The 20,301-nt window shown below is 37.7% G+C and overlaps 1 protein-coding gene across 6 annotated transcripts in view; it reads right to left on the reverse strand.

Moving 5' to 3' along the window:
• ARFGEF1 (ADP ribosylation factor guanine nucleotide exchange factor 1) overlaps window positions 1-20,301 on the reverse strand; it is a 139,507-nt gene that overhangs the window by 77,356 nt on the left and 41,850 nt on the right. For all 6 annotated transcript variants that reach the window (XM_065895205.1, XM_065895206.1, XM_065895209.1 and 3 more), the window contains exons 2-5: window positions 9,202-9,232; window positions 8,517-8,673; window positions 7,368-7,514; window positions 5,748-5,927 (exon numbers count right to left, since the gene is read on the reverse strand). In XM_065895205.1, the coding sequence (XP_065751277.1) occupies window positions 5,748-5,927; window positions 7,368-7,514; window positions 8,517-8,673; window positions 9,202-9,232 (515 nt within the window). The remainder of the gene's footprint in view (window positions 1-5,747; window positions 5,928-7,367; window positions 7,515-8,516; window positions 8,674-9,201; window positions 9,233-20,301) is intronic.

Genomic DNA, 20,301 nt, shown 5'->3' on the forward strand with positions numbered 1-20,301 from the left:
ACACATTCATTTTTACTTATATATATAGAAACAAAGTCTAGACATTTACACAAGAAACTAGTAATAATGGTTACCTTTGGGGGTAGAAGTTAGGAAATGACTGAACTGGAAACAAGAGTGGAAGGGAACCTTTCGGTGTGTACCTTTCTGTAGCATGTTCTTATGTCACCTTGCCAAATATCTTTTAATTAAAAAATAATAGTTACACTTAATAAATAAAATTGCAACGAGTACTTAAATGCCTCTGCCCAATCAGTCATCTAATAAGAATGAAAAAACTATAAATGTTCCAGTTTTATTTTAGGAGACCTAAATTACTATGTACGTAATACCACGTGTAAAACTGGCTCACTTACAAGATGCTAAAAACAGTAACAATCAAGATCACAGGGTTTCATTTTTTGGCACTTTATTGCTTTTAGACACATCTCTTTTGATCCTCATGACCTAATAGGAATCATTCTCACAGAATTAATTTCCACAAAGATAAATATTTTACAGTGTCAAATATGAACATTTCATATTCCTAGTAATATTCTAGGTTATGCGGAAATATCAGAATTAATCATATGAATTTATAAAACAAATTTGAATTAAAAGATTTAAATGCCCAAAAGGTACGAAAAGACTTATAATCTGTAATGATCTAAGTCCCTTATTTTACAGATAAGGAAACTGATGGGCATGACTAGTTGCACACAATTGGAATCAGAAGAAACTTCTCAGACTTCTCAAAGCTTTAGGCCATTCATGAAAAAGTCCATTTCCAAATTAACAGTGAGGAACCTTTGACTTGCAATCTGATCTCACCCTCAGCCTAACTTCAGCTAATCTGTACCATGGTTTAGTAGGGCAAGCACATGCTTTGGAATTACAGACAAGCATAATGTTGAATTCTAGTTTTTTCTACTTATTCCAGAGTTGTATAAACTCTAGAAAGATCCTTGGGAAAAAAGAGGAACTTAACTTTAAACATTTTCTATACACTTTCATACTTTCTAGTAGGGTTTCTCAACATCAGAACTATTGACCTTTGGAGCAGATAATCCTTTGTTTTATTTTGGTTTTTTTTTTTGCGTGTGTGTGTGTGTGTGTGTGTGTGTATATGTGTGTGCGTGCCCGTGCGTGTGCACTGGGGGAGGTGGAAGTTGTCCGGGGTACTGCAGGGAGTTTAGCAACATCCCAATCCCTATTTCTAATGGGTAGAAACCCATTACAGGTTATGACTCACCACAGTCATGACAATCAAAAGTGTCTCAAATATGGCTTGGGGGGCAAAACCACCTCCAGTTGAAAACCACTGTTACAGAGAAAGAAATTAGCATCTTCTCTTGAAATAATTTTAGAACTGAACACTTTATAGTGAATTTTATTTGGGAATGAGAGGAAAAGTTATCAGCCGTATATACGAATGAATTAGACTTCTAGCTTAGAATATTTTAGCAAATGTAGAAAATTATTCTGCCTCGCCTTTTTAATTTTCTCTCTTCCCTTTCTGACTTTTCTAATTATCCACAGCACAGAACTAATATGCCTCATGACATGAAACATGTTCACAGCCTCTATCATAACTCAGTTATATATTTATTTGTGTGATGAATTAAGATTCATCTTTCCCCTCTATGTCTGTAAGAATTTTGAAAGTAGTGGTGATACAGTGCTGGTATGTTGCCCAGCACTGCACAACTGAGAACTAGAACAGTGCCAAGAACATACAGGGAATGTAGTAAAATTTGCTGAACAAGTCAAACCAATAAAACTTATACTTCTTCTATTAAAAAGTGATAAAATTTCATTCACTTCTTCGAAAAAAGCAGCAAAACTATTATATGTGGTTACACAATATTAGCAATAATCCAATGTCAATACATAGGAGAGTGACTGAATAGACTATAGTACATGCTCAAGTACTCTGCATCTATAAAGAAGAATGAGGAAGATCTAAGGGCTGATATGGAATGCTTTCCAGGACATACTGCTAAGTGAAAAGAGTATGAAAGAGTACCCAGAGTACGTGTGGTAGCCAGCCTTTTTAAGATGGCCACCAATGATCTCTACCTCTTGATTTTCACTTCTTTGTAGAGTCCCCTCCAACACTGTGCCAGGGATGGTCTGGGTGATCACTTTTTTTTTTTTTTTTAAACATCTTTACTGGAGTATCATTGCTTTACAATGTTGGGTTAGTTTCTGCTGTATAACAAAGTGAGTGAGCTATATGTATACATGTATCCCCATATCCCCTCCCTCTTGAGCCTCCCTCCCACCCTCCCTATCCCACCCCTCTAGGTGGTCACAAAGCACCGAGCTGATCTCCCTGTACTATGCGGCTGCTTCCCACTAGCTATCTATTTTATATTTGGTAGTGTATATATGTCCATGCCTCTCTCACTTCGTCCCAGCTTACCCTTCCCCCTCCCCGGGACCTCAAGTCCATTCTCTACGTGTGCGCCTTTATTCCTGTCCTGCCCCTAGGTTCTTCAGAACTTTTTTTTTTTTTTAGATTCCATATATATGTTAGCATACAGTATTTGTTTTTCTCTTTCTGATCTACTTCACTCTGTATGACAGACTCTAGGTCCACCGACCTCACTACAAATAGCTCAATTTCGTTTCTTTTTATGGCTGAGTAATATTCCATTGTATATATGTGCCACATCTTCTTTATCCATTCGTCTGTCGATGGACACTTAGGTAGCTTCCATGTCCTGGCTATTGTAAATAGTGATGCAATGAAGACTGTGGTACATGACTCTTTGGGTGACCACTTCTGATCATAAGGTAGACAATGTAGCTTCTGCCTTGTTCCTCTTTCTCTCTCTCTCTCTCTCTCTGCCCAATGAAGGCTTTAAATGACTTCAGCCCCAGTTGATACTGTAATCCATGAAACCAACTGCAACTTCATGTGAAATCCAAGCTACAACCACCAGCTAAGCCACTCTTGGATTCTGGACCCTCAGAAACTGTGAGAGATAAGCAGCTAAGCTGTGAGTTTTAAGCAGCTGAAGTTTGGGGTAATTTGTTATGCAGTGACAGATAACTAATACAGTATACTACCTTTCATATAAGAAAGGTGATACATGAAACCATACATGTATCTGTTCATTTGTGCTAAAGAAATGTAGAAGGATATACCATAAACAATAGAGATTAGCTACATTCAAGGGGTACAAAGAAGGGAGGAAGAGGATTGGAGTGATAGGAATGAGGAGTATTTCTGTAGAGCTCTCTTTTTTTTTTTTTTTTAACATTTTTATTGGAGTATAATTGCTTTACAATGGTGTGTTAGCTTCTGCTTTAGAACAAAGTGAATCAGTTCTACACTATATATATATATATCCCCATATCTCTTCCCTCTTGCATCTCCCTCCCTCCCACCCTCCCTATCCCACCCTTCTAGCTGGACACAAAGCACTGAGCTGATCTCCCTGTGCTATGAGACTGCTTCCCACTAGCTATCTATTTTACATTTGGTAGTGTATATATGTCCATACATACACTACCACTAACTCTTAATTCATAGTAGTGTTTAACAGACTCAAAAAATAAGCAATTAAACCAGAATGTGAGGAGTACTGAAACAGAAAACAGGCAGTAACAAACGAACTTAACTGCATTATAAAGTAATAAAATTATCCTGCTGAAGAGTATGGAGAAGAAAAGAACTAACCTAAGTAACTCTGGAAAATAATATTTTGAACGGATACTATAAGGCTAAAGACAAAGAAAAAAGCAAAACCCAATAAATATAAATGCTATAATGTACCTAGTAACTTTGCTTCTCATAGTGTTATAAGTAAGCAATTCTAGGCTTCCCTGGTGGCCCAGTGGTTGAGAGTCCGCCTGCCAATGCAGGGGACACGGGTTTGTGCCCCGGTCTGGGAGGATCCCACATGCCGCGGAGCAGCTGGGCCTGTGAGCCATGACCGCTGAGCCTGCGCATCCGGAGCCTGTGCTCCGCAACGGGAGAGGCCACGACAGTGAGGGGCCCGCGTACCGCAAAAAAAAAAAAAAAAGTAAGCAATTCTAAAACTACTCTATGTGTGTAATAGGCCTGAACAAATAATGTATCATAAAAACTGAAAGCCTTATTTCTCACTGTTTAGAGAAAGTTACAAATAAGTAAAGGGAGAAGGCTGAAATGAACCCTGTGGTATTGGCCTGGAATCAGAAGCATCAGTATGAACACAGCTTTTAAGACATACGGATGGGTAGTCACACATGGGGTGGGGGAGGTGGGTGACTGTACACATATGTATTTCCTAGTTCAGTCTGCTGGGAGGGCCTAGAAGCAGTAACATCTCAGCTGCAGTGAACACACCTGGCACTCAGATCTTGGTATCCAATTACCATTCTCCAACTGAAGGAGCCAGGGCTCCCTGTTTATGTGTCTACTACTCCAGCGGGGAAGCAGAGAAAATTCAAAATGAGCAGGGAACATCTTGAATTCCAGAAAGTGAAGAGGTACTAAAAAAAGGTTGGGGGCTATTGTCAAAAGGACAGAAGGCCAAAGCTGGAATAACTGGGGCAACAGAATAAATAATGATAGAACTGGATTATAAAACACAGAGTAAAATAAACATCCATAAATACAGACTGATATAAATAAAAAACTGAATAAATAGGAAAGGAGAATAATTCTGGTTAATAAATATAGAAAGAGAGAGAAACAGAAAATCACCACCAAGGAAACACAGCAGTAATAACTGTTGCCAGTCAGATCCACCAATGGATACCCAAATTGGGTGTGGGGGAATATGAGGAAAAAAACAGGATATTTGCATAGCCTGAAAGTATCTCTCCTGAGATATTTATTAAATGTAAAAGAATAACTTTTCGGTGGAGGAACCTGGAAGATACCACCTTAACTAAGTAATCAGGGTTTCTTTACTTAATAGTACTATACCAGTGTTAATTTCTGCTTCTGAACATTGTAACATGGTTATGTAAGATGTTGCATGAGGAAAGCAAAGTAAAGAGGATCTCTCTGTAAATATTTTTGCAACTTTTCTATAAGTTTAAGATCAGTTCCAGATAAAAAGTTAGAAGTTGGTTTTTAATTATGAAGACCTAGATAATTAAAAAAAAAATGATTCTCTAGCTGCTGGTCTCTTACCCTCCTCTCCAAATATGTTTCATCACTATAGAAATTTATTTTTTAAAGGCTCAATGAATAAATAATTTTATACCAGAATAGATCAAATTAGGTAACTTGGGGCTTCCCTGGTGGTGCAGTGGTTGAGAGTCTGCCTGCTGATGCAGGGGACACGGGTTCGTGTCCCGGTCTGGGAAGATCCCACATGCCGCGGAGCGGCTGGGCCCGTGAGCCATGGCTGCTGGGCCTGCGCGTCTGGAGCCTGTGCTCCGCAACGGTAGAGGCCACAGCAGTGAGAGGCCCGCGTACGGGAAAAAAAAAAAAAAAAATTAGGTAACTTGATATCTACATTATACTCATCTACTAAGCTCGAGAGCAATAAAAATATCAATTCATAAACACTTCGATGAGGATGATGGCAATCGATATCTTTCAAATTCTATTTGTGAACAATTCAAAATGTACTTTATCCAACGTCAAGCAACTCAGTAAGCCTCAAACAAAAACAATACCACAAATCTCCAGTACGTAAAACTGTAAATGAAAGACATTTTCTTCACAGGCACAAAAGATTTCACTATATTTTCATTAAAATCTTTTCTATAGTTGATGCCTGTGGTGTTCTATACAATCTCTCTCATTTTTTAATACTTACTGCTTGGTTTTCCATGCGTGCAAAGATAACATTTAGCATCTGAGTAAGAGTAGCTTTGGCTGTTGTCTGATTGATGAGATTTTTGCTTGCTAGATAGATATTGTAACATGTTCTCACAGCTTGCAGTACAGTTCCTTCGTGAATTTCTATGTGTTGAGATGTTACTGCAGTAAGTAAAGCCTTTAAAAAAAAATAGTTAAAGCGATTTTTTTTGCGTCCAGAGTTTCAGCACAAAAATACATTGGTATTTTTGTATTAGAATTAAAAATTGCAGACACCATTACCACTTTAAGGTAATGTATACAGATTTTCTACCTGCCTTAAATATATCATCAATTGTTAAAATATTTTATGTTTTCCCCATCCTGGTTGTAGTTTCCATATAATCCTCCCAAACCCAAAACGCTAAAAAACCATTCAACTGATTTATTTCAATCCGAGTTTCATTTTAATAGATGATTATTTTGGCCTACTAAACTGCACAGCATTAATACCCTGTCATAGTGTAGCACAGATACGCTTCATATGATACATCTGTTGGACTAGATGTCAACTTGGGGAGGATACATATTGTGCCCTATTCACTTTCAAATTTTTCTGAGATCTAACTTACAGACTGAACTCAATGTGCTGTTGTTATTACTGTTGGAGATGCTTACAAATGTTTTAAAATAAAGCATTTAAAATAATCCTAAGGTGAATCCTCCAATAAAGTGAACAGCTATAATTTCTGTGAACTGTCACACATTAGGGTACTCAATTTCTCAAAAGCAAGGACTCGTATCTTCTGTCTTTCTATGTTGCACAGTGCTATGCAGGGTCAGCATTGAGCACACACTAAACAAACCACAACTGACATGAAACTGCAAACAACAGGCCAAACTGAATAGCTTTATTATAATTATGACATTTTATAACTTATGAAGTAAATGCAGCTATGAGACTGAAAGGCTCAGAAGGCGTGACAGACACACATAAAGGACACTTCATACATGTAAACAATTTCAAAAGTACTAATAGTACAAGAAAATTTTTACTAACAAATAAACATACCACCACTACTATTAGCAGTAACATTAAAAATTCAATATGTATAGTAGACTGAAAATACAAATGAGTCATTTTTCTTTAAAGGAATTTAATGATCCAGGTGTATCACAGCACAAACCCAGGACAGGATTTAGCTGAGCAGGTTCAGCAGATTGACAGGTGCAAGGGGAGCAGGAAAGCTGGTGCTCAAGCAGAAAAGCTGGTGCACGTGGGACTAGACTACAAGTGGTCTGACAGTAGTAGAAGAAACTAGAAGGGTCACAGGACCTTGACATGGGACCCTAAAGCTCAAAAGATAGAACCATGTTAGAAACTGGAAAGCTCTGGAAGACTCTGGGGGCCTAAACTGGGGCCTTCAAAATACGAGATTTGGTAATGAATCTTCTCGTAGTGAATTCCTGGCATTCAACAATAAAATCCCCTGATATGGAGTCTAAAAAGCACCCAAATGACCTCTATTATAGCTGGAAAGCATATAAAATGACTTTTCCAAATATTTTCAAGGTAAAAGGCTTCTGATTTTAAAAAAAGTAGATTATGAATAACAAGTTCATTTTTATAATTAATTACCTTTATTATTTGTAACTGAACTCCTTCATCTGTTTGAGGACCTTGGAAACAGCCACAAATTGTTTCAATAATTCTATCAATTAATTTTTTGCCTGGTGTTGTACTATCTGGAGCATTGCCAGTCAAGTGCCCATAAGCAATAAGTTTCTGAAACAGAGAAAGAAAATAAAGATCCTAATTAAGCTAACAAATATATGTATATATATATATATACTAATTAAATATACAAATTATGATATACAATTGAACATATGTTAGACTTTTTACACAAAAATATTAAGGTATAATCAAAGCCAAGGCTATACCAACTTTTCCTTAAGAAAGCTTTATTAGCTATAAACATGTGAAATTATTTACACTTGTAATAATCACAAAAACAGAAAAATAACCACAGCAAAACCATCAGGCAATACTTTGAGAAAGGCAGGCCTTAGAACTTGTCTCTGGTGAGTTCTAACAGCTTACGGCTTTCTATCCAAACATTACTGATACTGCTTTTGTGAAAGCTATCTTAACACGTTCAAATGACCCAAAATCTTTTTCCAAATTAGATCTGTGAATATACAGAAAACCATTTCCAGACACTGGCTGCAATAAATCACAGATTTGTTCATTCATCATTACCATTATAACCCTGGAAGGAAGGCCTTATATATTAATTTTTCAGAGAAAACAAGGTCACAAATCAAATGAACTTATCCTTATGTGTGTGTCTGTGTGTGTAAGTAAAACAGGAAGACAGAAAGGAATTCTTCTGACATAAATGAAGGTCAGAGCTAAAGTTTCACAGTAAATATAAATACTAAACTGTTAATATTAACCTACTGCTTCACACAAAACAGCAAGCATCCAGTAAAATCAGGGCAAATAATGAAGTATGTAAAATCAGCAGCAGGTTACGACACTTCCATTATTGATAACCTTAGTAAAGATTTTGTGTCTCACTAAGCTCACTAATGATTTCTGCTGTCCTTAAACTGGAAACATCTTTTTGCAACTACTGTTTCTCTTGTATATAACCATTTGGTTTCTTACCACAGAAAGAATAATCAAGGCTTTCATGGAAAATGTCTGAATCATCAATTGTGAGTACTACTTAGAAACACATTCAAATTAGACGGTTTTTGGATAGTGCCATTTCATACATACCTGTAAACAATCTAGAGATGTACTAACTATGCGAGGACACTTGGACTGGCATGCCAATTCAAAGGGCAGGAAGTACTTGTCTGCTTCGATAAAATTTGTCTTTGATTTCACTGGTGGAAGGGTGCTTGATCCAGCTTTTGCTTCTCCATGAGAAGGACTAAATGAAAAAAGAAGAGTCTGATTAAAATATCATATTCACCATATTGATGATACACTCACTTTAATTTCAGTTCTAAAAAGCAAACCAATTTTCATTTTCTCATATTTCATGAGGAAACCAAAGCCCAAAGAAGTTAAGTGATTTGCTATAGGTCATAAGCTAGTGGCCAGAGACATAATTAAATGCAAGAAAAATTTTTTAAATTAATTAATTAATTTAAATAAAGTAATTATTTAGGTTATTAAATTTTTAGTCATCTTTCTAAATATGAATCAAAGTCTTTAAGCAAAGACTTTAAAAGCATATCTTACGGTATTTCAGAAATACCCTTACTTGCTTATTTATGAGACCTTTTTATAAGTATGCTTACCATTATATTCAATATTTCTCAAAAATCATTTTTTAAAAAATTGATTTTATGAAGACCACATGCAGAAAATCTGCCACACTAAAATACACACGGTTGTATTATTATTTTGGCCAAGACTGACAAGTTTGCAAATTAAGGAAAAAAACCCCACAAACCTCTGCTTTTCAGTTTCCGCTTTTATTTCCTCTGGGGAGGGAAAAAAGAAGCATACATTAGAAAACTTGACAAGGGAAAGATCATCAACTAATTCGATTTGATTACAGGTTTTATAAGTTATTTTATAAATTCTATAAGAAGTTGGGAAGAATGCACTTTCAAAAGAAAATTAGGTACTAGAATTCTGTTGCACCCAAATGTATTAATTTACACAAATAATTCTATAAAACTATATGAAGAATATACATTAACAATCACAAGGATAGGGTAGAATTACAGATGACTAATTCCCAAAGCATTTCCTTTTCTCCAAGTAGCTTTTTGGAGGGTGGGGGGTCAAGTAACTCCTTACATTAACCAGAAGTACTAGGATTAAGAAAAGAATAATACGTATGCTGTATTCAAGTGACAACATAGAAGGCACATGTTGGGTTAGGAAAAAAACTCAATATACCCCCTTTGGGACTATCTCAAGGAGATTATCAAGCCAGGACTATCATTTCCTGATCATGTATATATGTGTTGATATTTAACCAATTTTTCTACTTAGGACTATAAAAGGCGCTGCAAATACACAGGCTCAATTTAATAGGAAATTTTCCCTTCTGCTGTTTATATCCACAAGAGATGAGGTAAATTAGATAAATTCTACCTGTAACAGAAGAACCTTAAATTTAATGATAAACTGGGGAATCTGGTTAATTGATTAAACCTGTTTGAAATTTGTAAGAAAAGCATTCACATATAACATTAATAATTACTACCACGGCAGCCAACAGTTGATGGGAACTTACTATGTGCCAAGCACTGTTACGTTTTACATGTAGTAACATGTTTAAACCTTATAACAACCCTATGAGGTTTGTACTATCATATTTCCATTTTAAAGATTAGGAAATTGAGGCACAGACTTGCTCAAGGGCTGCATGGCTTGGGTGTGTGACTAACCTGGTTTCACTAGGTGTCAAAACTCGGTAATCTAACTCCCAGATCCCAGTTTTTTAAACAACTCTATTACATAGGTGTATCTATGAATATTGAGCAAAATGAGTTAAATTTGGTATTATAAGCAACTTCTAGCCCATAAATTAATAATTATTGAAAGCTATCTTGGGGGTTCCCTAGTGGCGCAGTGGTTAAGAATCTGCCTGCCAAGGCAGGGGACATGGATTCGAGCCCTGGTCCGGGAAGATCCCGCATGCCGCTCGCCCGTGTGCCACAACTACTAAGCCTGCACTCTAGAGCCTGCGAGCCACAGCTACTAAGCCCACGCGCCACAACTACTGAAGCCCATGCTCTTAGAGCCTGTGCTCCGCAACAGGGGAAGCCACCGCAATGAGAAGCCCGCGTACCGCAACAAAGAGTAGCCCCCGCTCGCCGCAACTAGAGAAAGCCCGCACGCGGCAACGAAGACCCAATGCAGCCAAAAATAAATAAATAAATTTATTAAAAAAAGAAAAAACTATCTTGTATGAAGCACCTCCCACGTACCAGAAATTATAGTAAGCCCTTTATAAAGTGACCCTGCCAAATTACTCTGTCATTGAGCAATTTATTCATTACCTACTCTGTGCTAAGCACTGATGTTTGGTTTTTCAGTCTAGTACTCTGTGGACCAACGCTCCTTCCATTTTACCAGTGGTAGTAGTAGAAGGGAGACAATGTGAAAATGTTATCGGGGGATATTTAAAATACTACTAAATAAAAGTTCACAATGTCTGATATTTCAGATCTGCTTATGGCTACTAAAATTGTACAGTTCACCAAAAAATGTAATAAAAATAATTTAAATCACTTTTAAAAATATAGTACAGATGAGGGGGAAATGATATATTAACTGCCCCAAGTCTTCATAAAATTTTTTTAAGTATTTTTTAATTTAAAAACATTATTATTATTATTTAAGAAGCTGAGGTATTGCTAAAAACCAGGTAAGGTAGAAAAAAGATGTGATGTAGGAGAAGCAGGGAGATGAGTGACAGTTTTTGCATAAAGTGAATTTCCATTTATACAATAGTTAGTAAACAGAGTATTCTGGTTAAGTAAATAATACATTAGTTAAGAATATCAGAGGTAGTATAACATTCTAAAGAGCACTGTGTTTTGATAACACCTGTCAATAAGATAACCTGTCACTAAATAACCGTGTGACCTTAGGAAACAACCCTCACTTCACTACTTAGAATATATTTTAAGTACCTTTGCAATCACCTAAGACATGGATCAACAAGTATGTCTCACATGCCAATGCCAGCCCATCACTTCTTTTCATACAGCACATGAGTTTAAGAATAGTTTTTATAGCTGAATATTTGTGATCAATTTGATGATAGGGATCACTAACTCTGAAGCCCAATGAAGAATAATGTTACCCCCCCTAAAAGAATTCTACTCTTCTCATTAGTAGACCAGGGTTACAAAATATACTCAATTGCTATTATTTTGAATTTCATTAAGAAAAAATGTGTGTAAATCTGTTTTCTCTTGTTATGTTAAGTGCTACAATATCCTTGACTTTTCCTCTTGGCCCACAAAGCTCTTTACATAAAAAGTCTGCTGACCTTTGCTCTAAAACACTATGGTTCAAAGGATCCTACAGACTCTATTTCATTCTATGATTCCATTATATTTTAAATGTCCACATTTAAATAATCTAATAAAACATACCTAACACAAGCTGAATGTAATTTTTCTCCAGTAATTCATATCATACTATAACATTTATTTATATCTATTTATCTACCTATCTCATTGTAAATTATACAAGGCAAGAACTGTTCAAACTAATCTCGTTTTTTACAAAGAAAAAACACTTTAAATCTCAATGTTTCTAATGTTTTAAATTACTTTGCACTAAACATGAGTTTTCCTATTTTTTTTCATTTTCCTATAACATTTTTAACCCAGCCTCAAAGAGTTCTTAATGTTTTGACAAAATCTTTAAAGGTCACAGAACTATGACAATTTTTCCCACTGATTATTAACATAGCTTGCATGTCTTCAGCATGCAGGGTTATCTTCATGGTCCTGCAAAATGCTTATATTTTTACAGTCTTCTGAAGACTTGTATTCATCTTAATATACTTCCTTTCAAAGCCATTAAAGGCCACTTAAACTGAAAAAACTGAAAGACACTATCACTAAAAAGATTAAAGAACAAGTGGCAATAGAGGAGCGGTAGAGTAAGTATTTATCAAAATACTGAAAGTAACAATATTACAAACCACGGTATTTTAAAACAAACTGAAAAAAATTTTAAGTGTGTAATACTACTTTACATTTGTGCAGCATTAGAGTTTAAAACACGGTTCTATACATTACCTAATTTTATCCTCAATTCATCACTTTATGGATAAGGAAACCATAGATCAGATTAGTTTAATAATGGCTTCAAAGTCAGCCAGCTGGTAAGTAGTGATCCAGAAACTAGTTTCTCTAGTCTTAAAGTAGTGTATTACACACTACACAGTGTGCTACATTTAAGCAGCCTTTTATTAGCTGATGCAGGTGAACTGAAAAATTCAGGGTAAACATATCGTAGAGCAGTGAGTGGCTCTCAAAGTGTGGCCCCAGGACCAGCAGCATCAGCATCACCAGACACTACACCAAAAGTACTGGCTCAGAAACTACGAGTGTAGAGCCCTACAGTCTGCTTTAACAAGGTTTCAAGGCGATTCTAACAGACAAACAAGTTTAAGATCCATTGCTAGAAGGTGGTTAAAAGAAATGAGTGCAAGACAGTTGGGTTTCATCCATTATGTCCACATCCATTTATTGTACCTTTAAGACTTCTTGGACTAGTGTTTGAGCCTATGCTAAAAAGGAATTTCTTTTCAGTTTTCTTAACTTATAATAAATGCCCAGTAACACAGCCTTTGAGGAAACTGCCTCTCTAGTTTAATGAATTAGGGCTTGAAAACAGTTTGCTTCAGGTTGGCCTTCAACAGTAGAATCAAGAAGTACAGTTGACCTTTGAACAAGGTGAGGGTTAAATTATAATCAGCCCTCCATTTCTGCTGTTCCTCTGCATCCATAATTCAACCAACCCCAGACTGTGTAGTATTGTAGTACTTACTACTAAAAAACATCCACGTATACGTGGACCCACGCAGTTCAAACCTGCTTTGTTCAAGGGTCAACTGTAAACTAATTAATTCTCAATTATTAAAGAAAAAACACCCAGAAGAAAAAAAATATTTAAGTATCAAATTAAGAAGTAGCATACTCAAACTAAAAACCACTTGGTGCTTAATTGTGAAATATTTTCCTATTAAAGTCAGAATCATGACAAGGATGACCACAAACAGCAAAAGTTTTGACACTGCTCTGGGAACACTGGACGTACAAACAGACAATACTGGATGTGATACGGAAAGTCATCACTCTTGAGCTGATATAAGATAAAAACCAGACACTGGGTTTGTTTAGTAATACTTAGGTTTTTAAACTATGCAGTCATAACACTTAAAACAAACTTTATTATTGAAATTCTTTCAGGAATTCTTTTCTCTCTAGCCACTAACTCCCCCTATCCCTTCAGAACTATTTTTATATCATCTTTTTAAAACCTTATAAACACAACCACTGAATTATATATAGAAGGAAAGATTAAAATTGGAGGAAATGGGTCACTGTAAATTGGCATAAAAGTATAGATTTTCAAGTATTTTGAAAGAAACACAAATTTCATTCCTTTCAGGTACATTAAATTACTGAAACCAAGTACATTAAATTACTGGAACAGCTGATAAGGCACAGGACTTAAGGAACAGGAAAGAATGATTTATTTAAAAAAATAACTGATCACATGCAAGTTATGTACATGACTTACTAAGTATATTAAATATTTTCTCTCATAATATTTTTACTATCAACTTGCTTAGCAGCTTTCTTTCCTGCACTGACAGTACAAATATACACTTCAAAATGATACTTATAGTCAACAAATTCTATCATCTCTATACCATGCATGATTGATACTACCTCTCACAACACCTTTGGTCTTACAGCATAGCTTGCAGAGCAACAGCACATACTCAACACAAACTAAACTGGTAATCTAAGGAAACACAAGGTCAAATGAAGAGTTGTTTTTTTTTTCTGTTAATCAGTTTTTGCTTTTTAATTAATTTATTTTTGGCTGAGTTGGGACTTCGTTGCTGCGCACAGGCTTTCTCTAGTTGTGGCGAGTGGGCGCTACTCTTTGTTGCAGCGCACGGGCTTCTCATTGCGGTGGCTTCTCTTAGTGCGGAGCACGGGCTCTAGGCATGTGGGCTTCAGTAGTTCTGGCGCGCAGGCTTTCAGTAGTCGTGGCTCGCGGGCTCTAGAGCGCTGGCTCAGTAGTTGTGGCACACGGGCTTAGTTGTCCCGCGGCATATGGGATCTTCCCGGACCAGGGCTCGAACCCGTGTCCCCTGCATTGGCAGGCGGATTCTTAACCACTGTGCCACCAGGGAAGCCTTCAAATGAACAGTTTTTAATAAATACATTAGAACTTACACATCCAATGTGTTGTCTCCTTCAAAGCTGTAATGGTGGGAGGGTATGCATCAATTACCATAATACTGCCAGTATTCAAAAATATATGTGGAATTCATTGTTTGCAATTCTCTCCTGCCTGCTTCCTTCTTTTAAATGACTAACCTCACAGAAGGAAAAATTTCTAGAAAGGGAATCAGGTTCTAGCCACCAATTAACCCCAAGTGGCTTAGAGCCAAGCATGAGTAATGGTATGTGACTACAAAACAGAAGTTCTCAACTTCAGTGCTTCTGTGAACCAATGTCAAATTGTGTGTGCGAGCAGTGTTTTAGAAAAAGTACATAACTCTCATTAGATTCTGAAAGAAGCCTGTAAACCAAACTATAAAGATGATACAGGATCAATTAAAAGCAGTAATTTGGATCAATGATGACTATACGTGAAAGCAATTTTAAACAACATATTTATAAAACATTGCATAAATGTAAGGGATCACTTTGAAAAATAACATTCCTTTGGATGTATATATTCTGCTAGGTTTACTTTTTCAAAGCCAAACATGTGACTTTAGCATCACATTTCAAACAGTTAAGGATTAAATAAAAATACAGGAGTTAAATACAATGTTACAGTAATCTAAGGAAGAGATAATGGCATGAACAAAAGCTGTGACAGTAGGGATGAGTAAATGTGAATTCCATGGACATCCTGGGAGGAAAAACAGTGAAACAATCTCATTTATCTAGGAGGAGGAAGAGGAGCGAGGAGAGGAGCCAGGGCTTATGCCTAACTGCATAAGAAACGTACCACTAATTTAGACACAAAACGCAGTTCTTGGTCTTCCCTTGTGGCACAGTGGTTGAGAGTCCGCCTGCCGATGCAGGGGACACGGGTTCGTGCCCCGGTCCAGGAGAATCGCACATGCCGCGGAGCGGCTGGGCCCATGAGCCATGGCCGCTGAGCCTGCACATCCAGAGCCTGTGCTCCCCAATGGGAGAGGCCACAACGGTGAGAGGTCCGCGTACCACAAAAAAAAGAAAAACACAGTTCTCTCACTGTGCAAAAGTAGGGGTGAAGGCACAGGGGTGAAGAAGAGGCAAGTTTTGGTCACGTTTTAAGTGATCAGTATGTTCAAGTGGCAGTACTCAGCAGACACTAAGGCACATAAATGTGAAGATCAGGAGACAGCAGGGCAGACTGTGTTTTCCAAAATGGTCACTACGTTATCTCCCACCCCACATGCCCTTCTGCAAAGTGACCATGCACACCCCTCCAAGATAGAAAGTCTAATTCCCCTCCTCTTGAATACGGACTGGCCTCAGAGATTCATTCATAACCAATAGAATACAGTGGAAGTGACAGTGAACACCACCAAGATTAGGTCAGAAAAGGCCAAGCAGCCCCTGCCTGATTCTCTTGGAATGCTGGGTCTCCAGACACTCACTCTTTGAACCCAAAGGCCCTGATGTGAGAAGCCCAATCCACACGGAGACCACAGGTGAGTGGTTCAGTCGACAACACCAGCTGAGCCCAGTTTCAAGTCATCACAGTCCAGGCGCCAGACACGTGAGTGAAGAAGCCCCCAGAGGATTCCAGTTCCCAGCCATTCACATCTGCCCCGCCCCCCGCCCCATTACCCCGGTCATTTTGAGTCCTCCCAGATGAGGCTCTAGACACTGTGGAGCAGCAACATGCCTCATCTGAATTCCTGACACACAGAGACTCTGTGAGCATAATAAAATGATCACTGAGTTACACCACTAAGTCTACAAGTGGTTTATTACACAGCAATAGATAACTGGAACAGAAAGGGTTAAGGAGGCTTGAGGAGACTGGGGTTTGAAATAACTCCTTGGCAACTGGGAGAGACAGCTAAGTGAGGGGCACAAAAAAACTGCCAGGAAAGTTCCAATGTGTTCTCAGCATTTGGATAAGGAATCCAGGTAGTTAACAGGTATGGTGCTTAATAAAATGCAACCAGGACTTGCCCCCTAAACTAACCCCCTTGTAACATACTTATCAGCCTCCTCAGAATCTGGAGGTCCTCTGTAAAATTAGGTTGCAAAATTATGACTAAATCATATATAAAGAGTTGATGGCTATTGAAATACAAAGTAATTTACAACAAAATACCAGTTTAAGTTTCTTTCTAGCACCCAGAAATCAGTCAAAAATATAACTTTCCCTTATATTACTACTGTCACTACTCCCCACCTCCCTTCCTATTTAACAGAAGCAAAAAGATGCAATGGGGGGGCTTCCCTGGTGGCAACAGTGGTTGAGAATCCGCCTGCCAATGCAGGGGACACGGGTTCAAGCCCTGGTCTGGGAAGATCCCACATGCCGCAGAGCAACTAAGCCCGTGAGCCACAAGTACTGAAGCCCGCGTGCCTAGAGCCCGTGCTCCGCAACAAGAAGCCACCGCAACGAGAAGCCCGCGCACCGCAATGCAGAATAGCGCCCGCTCGCCGCAACTAGAGAAAGCCCACGAGCAACAACGAAGACCCAGTGCAGCCAAAAGTAAATAAATTTATATATTAAAACAAAAAGATGCAATGGGAACAAATATTCAGCTGGGATCAACCAGGAGTTGCATACACAGTGAATATTCACTAATACGAATTAGATGTTCACAGGTACTAAAACGATGACTGCAGAACTGATAAAAGTATGTTAAGTTCTGATATTCTTAAAAACTTAAATTCTGGAAATGGAAGATGCAATGCACAATAACATGTGCTTTGACCGTAGGGTTAAAGGTTAAATGAATATTTGTATACCTTAAGATTTTTTTTTTTTTTTTTGTGGTATGCGGGCCTCTCACTGTTGTGGCCTCTCCCGTCGCAGAGCACAGGCTCCAGACGCGCAGGCTCAGTGGCCATGGCTCACGGGTCCAGCCGCTCTGCGGCATGTGGGATCTTCCCGGACCGGGGCACAAACCCGTGTCCTCTGCATCGGCAGGCGGACTCTCAACCACTGCGCCACCAGGGAAGCCCTACCATAAGATTTTATCTATTGCCATGATTTACAGTAAAAACTGTCACAGGTATTAATGCAATACTTCGTACTCTTTTACACAGCTTAGAAAGTTTACTAATCAGGTATTTGTAACCATTTTGCCCTGAGCTAAGCTAAATTTTACCTTACAGTATTCTATAAAAGGAAACAAGCACCATAATCCCAACTACAGAAATTTTTCCTCAAGTGAATGCACTTTATATTGATATGCACTTTTTAAAAGTAATTTATTTATTTATTTCTGGCTGCGTTGGGTCTTCGTTGCTGCACGCGGGCTTTCTCTAGTTGCGGCGAGCGGGGGCTACTCTTCGTTGCAGTGCACGGGCTTCTAGTTGCGGTGCCCTCTCTTGTGGAGCATGGGCTCTAGGCACGCGGGCTTCAGTAGTTGTGGCTCACGGGCTCAGCAGTTGTGGCGCACGGGCTTAACTGCTCCACGGCATGTGGGATCTTCCTGGACCAGGTCTCGAACCCGTGTCCCCTGCATTCGCAGGCGGATTCTCAACCTCTGTGCCACCAGGGAAGCCCAATATGTACTTTTAATAGAATCCATTACTTCCAAAATTATTGGCAAAAATAATGCTGATTTATTTTTTACTAAACCAACCCCCCCCACACACACAACCATATATGATGTAAGAAGTTGAGCAGTCCTTTAGATTACCAAATTTCCTAGTGAATTTCAAATAAATGTTTTCTTATCACAGTGAGGACTATAGGGGCTTGGCTATTTTCTGAAATATGAAAGGGAGAAGAATAGATTTTCATTCAAAAGCCAATATTCCTGCCCTCCCTGCCAAAAGCCAGCAGACCCCTATCTAATACTATGGTTCTAGAGGATATGTCAAAAAGGAGTGCAAAATTCTGACTGCAAACATTCTATTATACTGTAATTGTCCTCAATGGTTTGAATATTGGTGGAATTTTCAGAATAAAGGTGAAAAGTGACGCTTCTACCATAAAACAGCAAAAGCCAACTGAGGGGGAATGACTGGATTCAAATGAAAACTAGACACACGAATTGCAGTTAGCTTACAAACAACTCAAACTTAGAATTCCAAATTTAACTTAATGCTTAAGAAATGTTTAATTACTTGTAACAGAAAGGCACTGTACAACTTTTAAATTTAGACCTTGATCTCTGGCCAAACATAACGGTTATAGGAGTCCCCCCTTATCCCCGGTTTCACTTTCCGAGGTTTCAGTTACCTGCAGTCAACTGCAGTCTGAAAATATTAAATGGAAAATTCCAGAAATAAACAATCCTCAGTTTTAAATTGCATGACATTCTGAGTAGTGTGATGAAATCTCGTGCTGACCCACGCTATCCTGCTTTGTCCCACCCAGAACATAAATCATTCCTTCAGTGTATGCTGCCCTTAGCCATTTAGCAGAGCCCTCGCGGTTATCAGGATCGACGGTCATGGATGGTACCACAGTGCTCTGTTCAAGTAGCCCTCACTTTAAAAAAGGGCCCCAAAGTGTGAAAGTAGTGATGCTGGCAATTTGGATATGCCAAAAGGAAGCTTTAGCTTCACTTAAAGTGCTTTCTTTAAGTGAAAAGGTATAAGTTCTTGACTTAGTAATGAAAGAAAAAACAAATCGAGTGCTGAGGTTGCTAAGATCTATGGTAAAAACCAATCTTCCACTCATGTAATTGTGAAGAGAGAAAAAGAAATTTGTGCTAATTTTGCTGCCATACCTCAAACTGCAAAAGTTATGGCCACAGTGTGTTAAGTGCTTAGTTAAGATGGAAAAGGCATTAAATTTGTACAATTAGGTATTTTGAGAGAGAGCATATTTACATAACCTTATTACCTTATACTGTTATAATTGTTCTATTTTATTATGTTATTGTTGTTCATAATTTACTGTGCCTAATTTGTAAATTAAATTGTAACATAGGTATGTATGTAGAGGTAAAAACATAGTATGTAGAGGGTTCAGTACTATTCACTGTTTCAAGCATCCACTGGGGATCTCAGAACATACCCCCTGCAGACGGTGGGGTACTACTGTAATTTAAGTTCTCTAATGCACTTAAATAATTTTTTCCGTGATAAATAACTTAAAACTAGGAATAAAAAATTCTAATAGACTGAAACTGTTTCTTGAACGTGTGGTACATCAATAATACTCAGATCCGTGAGAAATGTCTTCTAAGATAATGAAAATTGTTGATTAGCTCACCAAAATCACATGAATAGAAAAGAGTCTAATAAACAACAGAAATATCTTGTTTGTGAAGCATTTTACAATTTATAAAGAAGTTTTATATACATATTATTAATTCTTAGACTACAGTAGACAGCATTACCAACATGCCCATTTTAGAGATTAAAAAACCTGAAGTGACTTACCCAGGATGACAAGAAGGGTATGGAATGATTTAAGTGTGATTTTGCTAAGAAATAAGCCTAAATCAAATGACTGAATTTCAATGACTTATCAATTAAAAGAATATTAATTTTAGAATGATGTTATCATCATAGTTTTCCAATGTGCCCATAAAAGTTCTAACAAAACAAAAAACCACTGTGCTGTCTATTAATTCAGAAAGAGAAAAAATCCTGCTGTTTTGAAAACCAAAACTAGAAATGTACTT

Source organism: Phocoena phocoena, chromosome 17 (genome assembly GCF_963924675.1).
Source record: "Phocoena phocoena chromosome 17, mPhoPho1.1, whole genome shotgun sequence".
NCBI lineage: Eukaryota > Metazoa > Chordata > Mammalia > Artiodactyla > Phocoenidae > Phocoena > Phocoena phocoena.